The 15,135-nt window shown below is 46.1% G+C and overlaps 1 protein-coding gene and 1 long non-coding RNA gene across 29 annotated transcripts in view; one reads left to right on the top strand and one right to left on the bottom strand.

Annotated features, from left to right (window-relative positions):
- Positions 1-5,843, top strand: part of TIAM1 (TIAM Rac1 associated GEF 1) — a 176,173-nt gene extending 170,330 nt beyond the window's left edge. For all 28 annotated transcript variants that reach the window (XM_083822182.1, XM_083822207.1, XM_083822208.1 and 25 more), the window contains 3 exons: positions 397-484; positions 1,371-1,543; positions 3,459-5,843. In XM_083822182.1, coding sequence (XP_083678308.1) covers positions 397-484; positions 1,371-1,543; positions 3,459-3,943 — 746 coding nt within the window. In that variant the 3' untranslated portion in view covers positions 3,944-5,843. The remainder of the gene's footprint in view (positions 1-396; positions 485-1,370; positions 1,544-3,458) is intronic.
- Positions 5,844-5,982: 139 nt separating this feature from the next.
- Positions 5,983-14,431, bottom strand: LOC310893434. Its single transcript, XR_014578984.1, has 4 exons — positions 14,297-14,431; positions 14,089-14,186; positions 13,549-13,672; positions 5,983-6,091 (listed from the first exon to the last, which is right to left on the bottom strand). It is a non-coding gene; the product is annotated as an uncharacterized lncRNA (long non-coding RNA).
- Positions 14,432-15,135: the final 704 nt, after the last annotated feature.

The following is a 15,135-nucleotide window of genomic DNA, read 5'->3' as shown; positions in this document are numbered from 1 at the left end:
GTTACTGTTTAAAACTGAGATTTTTTTAACATATGCTCCTGTTCTTCCACATAAGTGAAAGTGGAAGGAACATAGGATGTAGCTGTCTGTAAAAATTACGCCTGTAAAATGTGGCAATACTATATGAAATATCCAAAGAACTGTTTTTTCCCCCATATTTTATAGGACTGAGTGACTGAATACGAAGTTCTACTAGATTTTGGCCAGTTCATGTCTGTTGTTTCATTGGCCACTTTCCCACTGCTGCCTTTCATCCATAAATTAATATTATTTTCAGTGTATAATTTGCTGTCTCAGACAGTCTTAAACCATTTTTTAGGGTAACGGAATAAATATTGTTACTGAGGTTTACGATGAGAACCTGATGTATGAAATGCTATTTACTTTTTGTTGCAGATGCAGAGACCAATTCTGTATGTGAGATTGTCCATGTTAAATCTGAGTCTGAAGGCAGGCCAGAAAGAACGTTTCACCTTTGCTGTAGGTAAGTGCGTTTCCAAATTTTCCAATGGCAGCTGCATCTCTGCATCCCAGCTTGCCTTTATCATTTGTTTAAGGCAGTCTGGGAACAGCTGGTGGGGAAGTGGGCAGAAGGCGTTAGAACCTCATTTCTGGCAGGCAGAGTTTCATAAAGTCTATTAAGATAAAGGCACAGATCTGATCAGCCTTGCACACGTGTGGGAATGTCCTTATTACAACTTTCCTTTCACAAATTTACATCCAATTCAACTCCAGCATTATGCTAGGTAGATGTTTGTGTGTCTTGTTTAGCTGACCTTCCATGCCAACAAGTTCCAACCCCTGTTCCTGGGATGTTACCCTTTTCTTAAATTAATTTTGTCCGTCTTTGTCATGGTGATTGCCCTGACGTGTTTTAGGCTTCAAATCAGAACTTGGTACACAAGGTTGCCAGAGTCCAATGGAGCTGATATCAAGCCAATTCCCACTACTAGGTAGTAAAGATTTGCAGGACTACTTCTTGGTGTGTGATTAGGGGAGACAAACTGAGATTGAATTAGTCACTATAGATCAATTTGATGTTTATCAGAGAAAGCAAAGTTTGTGGTTAGTGTTGGAGGGAAAAGGAAGGCTCGAGGAGTGAATGGCTAAACGTTTTGTTAACATACAGAATATTTATTTCCTTGGATGTCTGTTGCAATTACTACAGTAATAGTTAGCTTTATGTACTTTAGTGTAGTTAGCTTTGCCTTGAAAATACTGATTTAAATTGAATCTTCTCTGGGGAAATGTATGCCAGTCAGTCTTCAGTTTTAAATTACAGTACTGATTATTATTTCACTTATTTACAGTGAGCTTTCAGCAGTTTGCAAGAGGTAACTCTGCCTCTTGTATTTTCACCTGTTTTTCAGTTCACCAGAACACAGGAAGGACTTTCTGAAGGCAGTGCATTCGATTCTGCGGGATAAACACAGAAGACAGCTTCTTAAAACCGAAAGTTTGCCCTCATCCCAGCAATATGTTCCTTTTGGTGGAAAAAGATTGTGTGCTCTAAAAGGTGCAAGGCCAGCCATGAACAGGGCAGGTACTGTAGGGCTACAGACTTTCAAGATCCCAGTAACCCCAGCACCATTGTAGGACGTGTTGTTATCTGATACTTGTGTACTAGGATTGGCATTCTCTCCTGTGTATGTAAAAACTGCTGTTTTTCCATGCTTCACCTCCTCGAGAGCCTTAAATTGCCTCTGTTTACCTTGCTTTGCACTCAAGGTTCAGCTTCAGAGAAGTCCTTCTGGCATGGGAGGAAGAAACAGGATTTCTGTCAATACCAATTGGCTGTGCACTTTAATCTGGAAATGGGTTTCAGCTGAACAAAACAGAAGCCCGCTGCATATTTCTTAAACAAAAGCATGTATAGAGTTTTCAAGCTAACTCTAGCACTGTTAACTAAAATTCACTTGGGGGAGTTGATTTTTCTTGTGCGTGATATGGTTTGGAGAGACAGCTTTGTATGTCCTCCATTTTTAGCCTTTTCAGCTCTATTGCTAAAGGGCATGTACATCTCACGCTTTGAGAGGCATGCACTTGATGCTATTATTTTTGTAATGGTCTGTCCTAAACCACGGATTTTCCTTTTTGGTTGACTTCAGGCAAAAGCAATGAGAAAATCCCAGGGAAAAGCAGGTTTCACTTTCAGAACACTAGATGATGGAGGGAAGAAACACTTGCTTCCAACTGAAAAATACTCAGCACTGCTGCGTGTTTTGTTCTGGTCTGTTTTTTTTCTGCTCATTAGATCCAGCAATGTAGACAACCAGGCTTTCTGTTCCTCTTCTGTAATAGGCTGGCCAGACCAATAACATTTGCAGCACGGCTTCTAACTTGAGGTGATGCTAGCCATCAGCCTCAGAGGCACTTAAAATAGTAAGAAAGAATATTCAGAGGAGGACCAAAATGCATCTGTTTTACCACAGTGCTTCTTCAATCAGCCTGTGGGGTTGATGTGTAGATGCCAAAACTTATTTTAGTTTGGCTTGGCAGTGCATTTGCATGATGAATTCTGCTGCAATTAACTATAGGGAAAAGTCTGGAGATTTTAAGACTTGCAACTGTTGAACTTGGTGCATGTTTTGAGGGTCTTAAAATGTAACCCTCTCCCCTCAAGCTGCTAGAGTTCAATGAATAAAAACTGCAAGTGCTAAGGCACTGTTTAGTGGAGGGAGACAAACTATAACCTTGGAGTTCACCTGCTTGTGATGGAGCTACCTGTGTGCACAAATAAAGTGCTGGAATGCCTGCAGGTCCTTTGGCTGCAGGATTCATCCCCTGCTTTGTCTCATAAGCCTCTTATGAAAATGTTCCAACACAGAAGATGTGAATTTGCTAATTGGGCCAGTTGCAAAAGCTAGCAGACCAGCTGATGCTGCGTAAGGAACTTCTGAAAGGTTTCTTTGTTTTTCTTGTTTTTTCCTCCCTAGTAAGGTGAAAGTGTGGAAGGGAGTAGCAGAACCTGGATAGGAAACTTCCCCATAAATAAAGCAACAACGCCAGCACCTTCAGTACCGAGGTAGCTACTTGGAAACCTATAATGTTGCTCTTAGCCAAGACAAAGCAATTTCCCATATCGATGTGTAAGGCTAGTTGAGGTTTGCTGTGTACTGACAGCAGGGAGCTGCTCCTGAGAAGCTGAGCTGAACAGATGCACTTTGTGCTGGCTGGCTGCCTACCGCTTAGGAGGAACAGTAATTGTGGGCCATTATCCCAACTGTGGATCTGAGTAGCAGAAACTCCTTTTTCAGCTGGAGAGAGACCTGTGCCGAGGAGCTGAGTGAAGTATGACTTGCCTGCAGGGAGGATGCTGAATGACTAGGTCATTCTTGGGAGTCTGCCTGGTTTGTGCCTAGCGGTGTTAAATAAAGGGCCCTTGGAAGACTAACTTTTTAAAGAGAGTTGTACCATGTGTAAAAAGCCTCTGGGGTTTTATCTTTGTGTGTGCACAGTGTCAGCCCCAAGCAAGTCTCTTGGGAGGAGGAGGCGGCGGCTGGCCCGAAACAGGTTTACCATTGACTCAGATGCCGTCTTCACGAGCAGCCCTGAAAAAGAGCCCCAGCAGCCCACGCACAGTGGGGACACTGACCGCTGGGTAGAGGAACAGTTTGACCTTGCTCAGTATGAGGAGCAGGAGGACATCAAGGAAACGGACATCCTCAGCGATGACGATGAGTACTGCGAGGCCGTGAGAGGCGCCGTGGCCGACCGAGAGCTCCGGGAGCGGCTGCAGGCAGCCTCCATCACGAGCAGCCAGCCGTGCCGGGGAGACCGCGCGCGCCCGGCCATGGACACGCACGCCTCCAGGATGACCCAGCTGAAGAAGCAAGCGGCCTTGACCGGCATCAATGGCGACGTGGAGGGCCACGGCGAGGAGGTCATCTGGGTTAGGCGTGAAGACTTTGTTCCCAGCAGGAAACTGAACACGGAGCTCTAAACTGCTCCCCTTCCCCGCCTGGATGCGTAGGTCTCCCTGTCCTGCCCGCCCCCGGCACACCGCCAAGAGCCGATCCCCGTAGATTGCACACTTGCACACACCATTTCGGCAGCTGAATTGGTCCAAAGCCATGCGGCCACACTCTAGGCAACTGTAAAACGCTCAAAACTTGGAACGGAGTAAGCTTAAGGTCCTGTCTTACGTTACCAAGGGCTTTCACACTCTTATTTATTCTAACATAATCAGGGGCTGAAATTAAGTGTGGGGAGAACATCACTGGAAAACAAATTACTCTGGATGTCTTAACCTACGTGCAGCAAACTAGCTTATACAATAGCACAACAAAGAAAGGGTTTTATAACCGTAAAGCATCAACCGTAGGTTCATCTCCTTAATGAGGAAACTGCCTTTTTAACGTGTACAGTTGCAGTATTCTTACTACTTTCCCTCTTTAAATGTAAGAGAATATACATGTATTTTAGGGATGTGTGAGGAAAGGTTTGGGATTTATGTTGTGTTAAGTCCTCTCGGTCTGTGGCTGGTCTAATTTAATGTCAATGTTGGAAGCTCTAGTTTTGCATAATGTTATAAAGATGCCAAACTCTCTTAAGAGACCCGAATTTAACACTTGAAGAAATATTTTTTTGTATTTTACCTGAGATGCAGGGGCACAAAGGGATAATAATTTTACAGTGTTAGCTTAGCTCCACGTCTAGGATACGAGGCTAGCTTTTTGCAGAGGGTTAGGAAAGGTGGTTTTTATATTAAAATATGAACTGGAAACTCTTATTTAGGTATAACTTTCTTCAGGAAAAGGATTACTGTATATGTTTGAGACTGGAGTTTAGTTAGATAATAAAAAGAATAAAATGGCATGACCGAATTGTAGTGGAGCAAACCGATCTATGGTGTAACCTTGCTGGAGCTAGTGCAGCAACATCATGGATTTGTTTGGTCTGCTTTCTCTGACAGTTTGGGCATAGGGGACAGGGAATTCATGGCCAAAAAACTGACCTCATCCACTCTCCTGCTGTGGGTGAAACTAGTGTATTTTCATTCCTTTATAAAAGCTTTTCCACTGCAATAGAATATGAGTGACTTCTAAACAAGCAAACCTCTTTAGCATTTTAAATCTTTTATTTAAGCATCTAAAACAGGGTAAAATGTGACTAAAAAGGTTTTTAAGTAACTTCCAAATACAAAACACAAAATAGCACTTTTTTTTTTTAAAGATTTATATAGCTTTTCCCATTTCAGTTTCACCTATGGAAAAAAAAAAAGATTATATGAAGTTTTCTTTTTTTGGTATCTATTGATGTTTGACACATTAGTAGGTACTTTGAAAACCTGAAATTTTATAATAGCTTTAGGATTATATTTTATAAAATCCACTCTGACTATATTTTAAAACATAATGAAAATTATTCCCCCTGAAATCCATCACTGTCTTTGTGTCCCAGCTAGCATTCCTGCCTTGCCCCCCACCCACTTCTGGTTTCTGGTGCACTATACTTGTTCTTACGATAGCTTTCTCTCTTTAACTTTTTGCTATCCTCTCATTTCTTTTCGTAAAAGCTTTAGAAAGGTTTCTATACCTTTTGTATTATCACGCCATTGTTTTATATCATCTACCTGTCAGTTGTGTCCCAGCATACTAGAAAAGCAGAGGTTTTAGCTGTCCTGTGCTGTACCCAGCGGAATACAGTCAGTTCTGGAATACTGGAAGGCTGGTACTGGAAAGGTACCGTTGTTCTTGTACATAATGTCATGACATGTCTATGTCAAAGGTTCTTATATATTTCTTTTATAAGCTGAAAGAAGGTCTATTTTTATGTTTTTAGTTCTATGAATGGAACGTTGTAAATGCCTGTCAGAAATAAAATACTGGAGGAAAAAAAAAGTGGTATGTGTACATATGTGCTCTGAGACAGAGGTCCTTCTTGGTGAAGGCAAGCAGGAAGCATGTCTTAGGACAGATGAAGCTGTCAGGATCACTCTCCCTGCTTTAGCAGCCTGTAGGAGAGTCCCTATTGTTCACGTTTCCAGCCATGGTGCTGTGCGCTCTGGGTCCTGTGTGGGTGTCCCCTTGGAACAGGCTCATCTGGTTGCAGCTTTCAGCAGAGCCCTCAGCTCTGCTTTTTGTGTAGTCTGTAACAAAACAAAAAAATTCCTTTAGTGGGAGCACTGACTTTTAAAATAATGTATTCAAGTTTAACTATCAACGCTTTTCCTAAAATGTGTGAAACTTCATCATCTTCTAACGAAACAAGAGTGAAAAGCATGTTAATGCTTGTTTGTGAGTTTACCTGAGAACAAATGTGAACAAGTATGAACTTCTATTTTAAAAGCCATAACCTCTCTTTTAACGTGTGATGTGTTTGGCTGTGTTCAAGTGTTCATTTTCTCCATGGTTTAGTTTTTAATGGCTACTGCAGTATTTCCAGCAACTGACTACAGCTTTCAGACTGTATACAAAGAGCTCGTCCCACTGCACTAACATCACGCCTTGCATCAAAAATTAGTATTATGTGGCTAATTTATCTCGTATCAAGCCTTACACAGAGGGTTTGATAGGTGGAAAGTGTAAAGCTTCAGTGTAGCTCTTGTATTCCCACCTGCCAGCCTCTGTAGCTTAGGAAAGACGTGAGGTCTGAACTGTGCAGGCTTAATGTGGGTGGGTAGGGCTCAGCTCATGTCTTACAGACATGAGAGTTGCCATTTTCTTTACTATATCCGCAACCAGTTATGCGGGAAGTGCTGCTCTTAACTCTTTTTCGACAGTTTGTTGTCTTCTCTACGCCTCCTCAAAGACATGCTTTGCTTGCACCAGCCTCAGAACAGCACAGGGAGTATCTTGTTTCTGAGGTGGCTGTCTCTGCAGCTAACACACTGAGGATGTGACCCTGCTGCCTGTGTGCTGCTAGCTGAAATGCGGCCAGATAATCGTGGGGACAGCAGTGCTGCCTCCCCCGCAGCTCCTGTTCCCACTCCTGATGTCGTAAGCTTCTTTGCAGCTTGCTTTCCTTTCCCTTTAATTTTATTCTTAACAATTGCTGAGAAACTGTTGAACAGTAGAGTTCTCCTTTTTAATCTTTTCAATTACAAGAGCTGCCCTGCATGTTGACTGAAGACTGTCAGCGTGTCAGTGCTGCTGAACAAATCTAGTCCAGAATTTTGGAAGCCTCCTGAGGCCCGTCATTGTTGGGGAGGTAAGGAGAGGAAAGAAACTCTGTGAAAGATTGCTTCTTCTGTTTCTCTTTTCCTTTGGCCACATCCTGTTAGTAATACATATCACCCCTGTGTCATACATGGTCACGAGCTTGAGTAGCTTTTTGCAGTAATAAAATCTTACAGTAGCCCTAGGGCCTGGGTAAGTTGCTCCCATTTTAAGCCTGACAAATGAAGGCAGGTAGAGGAGTACGCACAAGGTCACGTAGCAAGCCCGTGGTACCAGTGAAACGGTTGCAGAAGGCTGTTTATCCATCAGGCTGGGTGATGTTTCCGTTTCATTAATGTAAGGAAGTAATCAGAAGTAGTAAGGAATCACGTCTTGTGGCAGAGTAACAAAGATGAAGAAAGTTATACTGACGGCAAAGGGAGCGTGGGATTGTTTGTCCATTGTGTACATCCGGGAATACACTAATACTGCGGTATCTGGCTGGCTTTCTCCTTTCAGTTCTCTGTTCACAATCAATTTAGTAACAGGAAAGGGATGATATATTTTCCATGTGACCTTCAAAACAAATCCACGGCTTTTGCAGCTGTTCACCTCCATGAACGGATGTTACAGGTGATGCTGACTGTACGTAACCTCGGGGGAATATGAATATGCCCCTGCTCCGGAAACGAGAGCAGGCTGCCCATAGCACTAGTGCAGGCTCCCTCCTTGGGCTTTTTCAAGAACTGTGTGGAGAAAGTCTTGACAGCCTTGTCTGATCCCAGGGCTGGCCCTGCTTTGGGCAGGAGGCTGGACTGGGAACCTTGCTGAGGGCTCTTCCCACCTGCTCTGTCTTATGCACCCCTCCTCAGCCTGCCACACAGAAAAAGTTGCCTTCCCTCCCCCCCCCCCCCCCCCTGCAATGTGAGGAACAAATGGCAAAACGTATCTATCACTGGCACAGGCTGCCCAGAGAAGCTGTGGATGCCCCATCCCTGGAGGTGCTCAAGGCCAGGCTGGAAGGGGCTTTGAGCAACCTGGTCTGGTGGGAGGTGTCTCTGCCCATGGCAGGGGGTTGGAACTGGATGGGCTTTAAGGTCCCTTCCAACCCAAACCGTTCTGTGATTCTGTGATCTAGAATTTTGTAACAAAAATGAAAATACTGTGATGAAATGTAGTGGACAAATTCTTAGGAGATAAAGCTTGGTGACAGTCTTCCATTGTAAATGCCAGGCATACAGATTTACTTTGGGGGTGAGCCAAGTCAAGAGGCCGTAAGTCACCTTGTCCTGGTCCTCTCACCCCCAGTGAGAACTGCTTGGTGTGGATATAGATGCATTTCCTGTGATGTCCCACGTGTATCAAACACAGTAGATGGTGGCAGTGGCTGACTGCCATTAATCCTTGGGACCTTGCTGCAAAAACATCACTGGACTTCTATCTTAACTACGTTTGGGTACACAAAATAATGTTTTCTGCTGTCCTGTCTTCTCCCAGTTGAAACAGAATACTTGAAATGAGAAATTCTCCCCTTAACACCCTGGTTTAGCACAAAGGTACTACTCCCACTTCTGAGAGCCTGGTAGGCATTTAAGGCCAAAACGCAGCTACTTTGAAGGAGGGACCTCTTGGAAAAGATTGCAAGGGACAGTGGCAGGTAGGGTATGCCACAGGGCTCCCGTGCAGATGCGCCCCCTGTCCTGCCTCAGAAAGCACCCACAGACCTATGTCAAGGGAAGAACAGAGCAAACATTCGTGATGCTTCCCCACTGCTCTCCAGCTTCCATGCATTTTCAAGGTCTTTCTGAATGGGATGTCATCAAAACGGGTGGATTAAGTTGCCTAAACGCAGGCAGATGGTGCTGTTTCATGGTGTAGTACCTTGAGGCACCTGAGAAGATCACAGCATCCTGCAGATCCCAAGGTCAACTCTGCTGCCCACATCCAGTCTTCCGGTGCCTCCTCAGAGGTGCAAGGCACCTGCCTGTGCGTGGAGCCAGGAGGAGGCAGGACCTTCAGGTGAGTGATGCTGTCCTGGAGGGGCAGCCAGAATACGGCAGGGAGTCCCGGAGACGGCACGAGGCAGCTGAACCCCACCCTCCAGGTTTAGTAGATCTTTGACGACTTCTGCTCCAGGAGGCTGTCCAGTGTGCCCTTGATGCCAGAGAAACTTCTTGTGTTCAGACATCCTTTGGCAAGGAGTCTCAGAGGTCTGTTACCCACTCAGGTGCTGCCAACTATTGCTCATTCTGAATTTTGATCCTACTAGAGTTTCGTTCGACTCCCGCTAACATTTTTGATTGGAGGAAACTCTGTCAGTCTCTACTGATTTTCGTCACACCATCCATAATTTTATAAAACATTTTTCAGAGTGCCCTGTTTCCCTTGGGGGTAACAGTAAAATGGCATGGAATAGAAATTACATCGAAATGGCCTATGGTATATGCAGCAGTTCCTATACCTGTCGCATCTCCTTCAGCAAGTTAATGTTTGTTACTTAACGTAGCATTATTTTTGGCTTGTGATTCTGCCAGACTAATCCGAAACTTTTGGGAAGTCAGTGAGATAGCAGGATCACGAGCCAGTGCATCACGCAGGAAGCACATAACGAGACGAGCACGCACCAAGCAGTGACAAGCGGCTTGCGCACGCCAGCTCGCTGTGCACCTCGCCGCACCAGAGCTGAAATCCTTCCCACTGCTTTGGCATAAAACCACAGAGCTACCACGAGCCAGCAGCCGGCGTGAAACAGAGGAAGCAAGAGGGAAACTTCCTCCTGTGGTTTTCTCCTGCAATTGTGTGCATGGTTCGGAGAAGCAAACACATTTCTGAGCTCTAGGACAGGCTCCGGTAGTGTGTGCTAGAGAGGTGTGCCGGAGCCCCGTGTCACAGCTGTGCAATTAGCTGATGACCCCTGTGAAATCACACGCTGTTACAACAGCCAGATAACCTGCTCTCGGGGAAAAAATGGTTGAGATGAAATAGGTATCCCGAGGAAAGAAGAAATAATTAGAAATAGCATGCTGGAAAAAAAAAAAAAAGAAAAAAAAAGAGGGAGCAAGAGGGCCTGAAATTAATTACTGTTGCAGGAACCGGATCAAAGCCAGGAACGGAGAGTCACAAGGCTGCAGAGAGACGTGAACTGAATGTTAAGTGGTGCTGCCCTGCCTCGGGAAGGAGAGCGGGCTCCGGGCCCAAGTGCATGAAACGGGGCAAGGGAAGAGCCCAGCGCTCCTCCACGATGAAGGGTCACCGTGTCTGTGTTTCGTGGCATGAACCTCGCTTTAAAAAGGGGGCAGCTTCTTCTTTTTAAAGTCTTCTTCGCCCATTTCTTGCCGTTGCCATGCTCTCCTCCAACATCCCCCTCAGCCTGGAGCCAGGACCCATCTGGGATCCTTGCCCTCCAGGTAGAGCAGCAGCGCTCTGCAGCAAGGAGCTCCGGAGCAAGGAGCAGAGGCAGAAGAGGTGTGTCTGCAGAGGCTGCGGTGGCAGAAGCCCACCGGGTCCTTCCCCAGGGCTCACCCCCCGGGGATGCTCCGCTGCCGGCGGTCCCCGGCTCCTTTCGCTCCCCGGCCAGCGGAGGTCGCTCCTCCCCTGCAGATGCGCTGCGTTTCGCTCCCTCAGCCTAACCTCAAACTGGCTTTAAAAGCCGGGGGATGACTGCTTTAATTAAGCAAACAAGCAGGAAAAAAATAAAAAAAAAATAAAAAATTAAGCACACGTGCTCTGTAGGTATTCGAGCACTGTACCCTGTGCTCTGCGTTACGCAAGGCACTTAGGCACGGATACGGGGCAGCCGCCGGGTTTGCGCAGGGCGTTGGGTGGTCTTTACGTCATTCGGTTGGAGAAAGTAATTTGCAGGGATAGATTCGGATTCGCTTCTTCTCAGTGGAGATTAAACCCCCTTAATTAACTCCTCAAGGGATATTAGAGAGGTTCGTATCTCTGTAGTCGTCCAAGCGCTAATTGCAGCGGGACTGATCCTCCTGAGCAGTGGGCATCATCCCTGATTAACGAGGGCAGGCTCTCCCTGAAGGCTGCCCGGTGTTCCGTATGGACTCCCCGTAGGGACTGAAGGAGCTCGTCAGGGATTTGGGAAGGAGGGAAGGGACAGGATAGCATCTCCTAGCAGGCGAAGGTGTTGAAGGTGGCCAGCTGCTCAGCGCGGTGATGGTGCCTGTATCAGTGGGCTGCAGATGCAAGTATTGCATAAAGGAGAAACTGATTCTGTACCTGCACTTCTTGCAAGTAGCCTGTACTCACCCTGTTGCTTTTGCAGGGTCTGCAGGGCATCGTGGCAGCCAGCAGCCACCCACCATTTACAGATTTGCACAGTCTCCCTGGCATGGTGGCTGTGCATTGGCTGGGTGGGCCAACACAAGAACCTAGCGTCACTGGAGTTTCCTTTGAGTACTGCTGCAACGTCCTTAAAAATGGCAAGTGAAGAGCATTCAAGAGTTCTTCATGTCACTACAGAGAGTTCTGGAAATCAAACGTGCTGTTGGAGAAGGCAGAGGGATGTGGAGGCATGCTTAACGTTGGCACCAGTGGAAATGTAGTTCAGAAGAATCTACTTCATTGTCTCCCCCAGGCTCCTAATACAGCATAAAAGAGCCCTTTAGATCATAGAAGAAGCAGCTAGAAGAAGCCAGAATACTCAACTACAGGAAGAGCATCAGCTTTCTTCAAGGTCACTGCAATAACAGGCTATTAGTTGAATTATACACTGGAATAATAGTTCAAGAAAAAGGAGGTAAAGGCAGCAAATAACCTTAACTTAAAAATGATAAGAAAATCCAGCCCTATGCCCCCTCAAAACATCACAAAGTGTGAGAAAATGAGGTGGCTGGTAATGAAGTGATTTGTAAGTGACCCTTCTTTCCCTGCCTTCCCTTTAAAAAGTAAAGAGGGAGCTGTTGTTAAAAGTAAAATAAACCAGAATGTGCTGGGATTAAATCTGCGCTCTGAAAGCAGTGGTGAGGTCTGGGGAGGACTTTTTACTTTAGGGTATTGAGGCTGGATAGCCTGAACCTGCAGAGCATGTCCCTGCTCCACGGCGAGGGCTGTGGGGCACCCCAGTGTTTTGCAGAGCAGCTCAGAACACCCCATGCAGAGCCAAGCTGCTCTGGGCTGGCAAGGGGCTCCCCACTCCCAGGGATTTTAATTTCTGTGATCGCCATGCCCAGCTCTCACAACCATGTTTTAGCCCTCTGTTAAGCTCAGGTCTGCAGCACAGGGGGAGTTCTCTGCTGGCTCTGACACCGAAAACCCACACGGATGCTGTTGCTCTCACCTGGACAGTTCTAGGAACGGGCTATAAAGAAATCATGCACACTGTAAAATGCTGGCTGATGGCTCTGCACTGACAAATAAGCATTAAAATACACGGCACTAATAGGCAGAGGGTGTGCTTGGCACGAATCAAAGGAATTAATGCTTTGCAAAGCTATTAATTGTCCCAAGTACTTTGTCAGTCCACAAAGATGTCCCATCCCTGAAATGACTGATATTGGGGAATGAGGAAGACTCTTCCAGGATGATAAAACCTTGATCCCAAAAACGCAGAAGTTTAGAGCAGTACCATAACACGGACAAGTAATCTCACAGCTATGTGTAAAAGCTGCAGCACTGGTGTGCAACACTGATCTCCAGCCAGAAAACAGATGTGCTTGTGGGAAGCAAAGTGTACTGAATAAGCTTTCAGACCCACTCTGGTCCTGAAAGCATTTAAGGAGAAGAAAGGATGAAGGCTGCTCCCAAAATGTAACTGCCTATGATGCTTCTACAACTGGGAAAGGTCTTCTCTCCAGGTGTAGCTGACAGCCATATCAGTGGACCTGTAACATCTGGTTTTGATGGAGCATTTTCTTCCCACAGCTCCTACATCGCTTGCAGGTTGTTTCGTGAACATCCCTGAGACGCTGTATGCAGTGTGTGCGTCTGAAACCTACCGATGTTAGCCATGTGAAGGGACAATGTCACTTTGCTAACTAATTTAAATTCATCTGAATTTGAGCCTGAAGGGACTGTTAATACAGCACAGTGCAAGCGTGAGACAGAAATGCTGACAAACCAGTCCTGCGCCCACGTAAACATCTCTCATGCTCAGGTGCTGCCTGGTAAAAACCCATTACAGCCCTTTCCCTTGGAGCAGCAGTGGGGTTGGAGGCGACAAGGACGCTTTACATTAGCTCTTCTGGCTGCTGCTATTAAAGCTGTGTTTATACCGTGAGCGCTCACACTTGGCTATTGCCATTCCCACATGGCACCAGGGTGACGCAGTCGATGGGAATGCTGTAGCCTCCTGCTCTGTGAAAATGCCATCGTGGTGTGAGCTGGAAAAAGGCATCACAAGTTGGCAGGCTCAGTGTACCCCTGACAGCCCCGATTTAAAAAGAAGTAAATCAAAATCAAAGCACAATGAGAGCTGAGTTGTGTTCAGGCCTACCAGTGGCTAGGGGAAGTTCCTCCCACCGCACCTCCTTCATGGAGAGCAAACATAAATTTATCCCATCAAGCGAGAAGGCGATCGCCTCTGTGGGGCTGTTTTGGAGGCTGGGATATGTAAGTCTCTGTAATGAGGAGAGAAAGCAGGCTTATTTTCAACCTTTAAGGAGAAAACAGAACACAACATGCACTACATTCAGTGTAACACTGCATTTCGAACAAACACACATTGTCTACAGTGTGGTAGGGGGTGCCAGCTTTTTGTCTGCCTTGGTGCCTATGGAAATGCATAATTTCTGGCAATATGTATTTGCCCTTCCCGATCCCAGTTGTCTCTCTCTCCCTGCTTGCAGAGACACGTTAGTGGGCATGTAGGAAGTGGGTATGGCCCAGCTGTGTTCCGGAAGAGATGCAGCTCAGTCTAAGGTGACGCAAAATGTTACGACATTTAGAGGGAGCCTTGCTGTGCCTGTGGATAAAATGGGCATGAATCACGTTTGTTTCCTAAAACTGTCTGTTAAAGAGGTGCAGATATACCTACCTGATGGTAAGCCCTGCACCCCTTGAAAATTGCTCTCTTCTACTAGTGGAGGCAGTTCCACACCAGCTCTCCTGGTGGCATGGTGGTTCTCTGGGTTACTAAAGGTAGGGGAACAAAGGAGAATAAGTCGTGTTATCACAGCACAGCTGATGTACAAGCCTTTGATTGCTGAGCACAAAGCCCTGTGACTTATGGCACATCATCTCACAATTCAGTGTGGTTTGTCGCGTCATGTTAGTGGGTTTCAGCAGTTTCCTCTGGCTGTTTTCGTGGTGCTCTGGCATCGCACTGAGTGTTTAGTTAGGAAGATGAGTCTTGCAGCTTTCATTTATGGGAGTTTCAGGAGAGCTGTTGGTGACTGCTGGCTGCTGTGTATGACAATAGGTTGCATAGTCAAATGTCAGGAATTCATCTTTAAAAAGTCTACCTTCAAATAATAAACAAGTAGTAAAAATACCTTATTCTTCTTCTTTCCTTTTCCTTTTTTTTTTTTCCTCCGGACTCTGATTCATCTTTGACTTCCAAAATAAGTAAGAAAATATCCTAGACCGCCCTAATAGACTACACACGAAAATCTGCTTTGAGGACTGGTTAATCAGTGGCTGAGGACAGTATAAAAGCCCTGTTTCGCTTACAAGCTGGCACAGTAGACCAGGCAAGAAGCAGGTACAGACCAGAGCCTTCAGTGCACGTTTGCAATAGCGTTAGCTGGCTCCGGGGTGTGCTTTCCAAGCGAAGGTCCCAGTCATCCCCACTTATCCTGCCACAGTTCGTGTCGCAGAGGGATTTTGCTGACACTCACCTGACGTCCTTTTGGGCTGAGTGAAACTGGAGGATCTGCTCCAGGAGCACACCTCATGCACTCTGAACTCTAACGAGGACGTCAGGGTCTGCACCGACGACCCGGCCAGGCAGCTCTTGAGGCCTGGGGGACTTGCCAGAGCTGCGTGCGCTAATAGAGGCTCTTGAAACACCAGGAGGTCATGCAGCACTCTGAAGTGCCTCTTCAGCAACAGAGAGGCCAAATATGTCTTCAGGCTTGCTGCA

Source organism: Anser anser (genome assembly GCF_964211835.1).
Source record: "Anser anser genome assembly, chromosome: 1".
Taxonomy (NCBI): domain Eukaryota; kingdom Metazoa; phylum Chordata; class Aves; order Anseriformes; family Anatidae; genus Anser; species Anser anser.
This window is presented reverse-complemented; position numbering and strand designations above follow the sequence as displayed.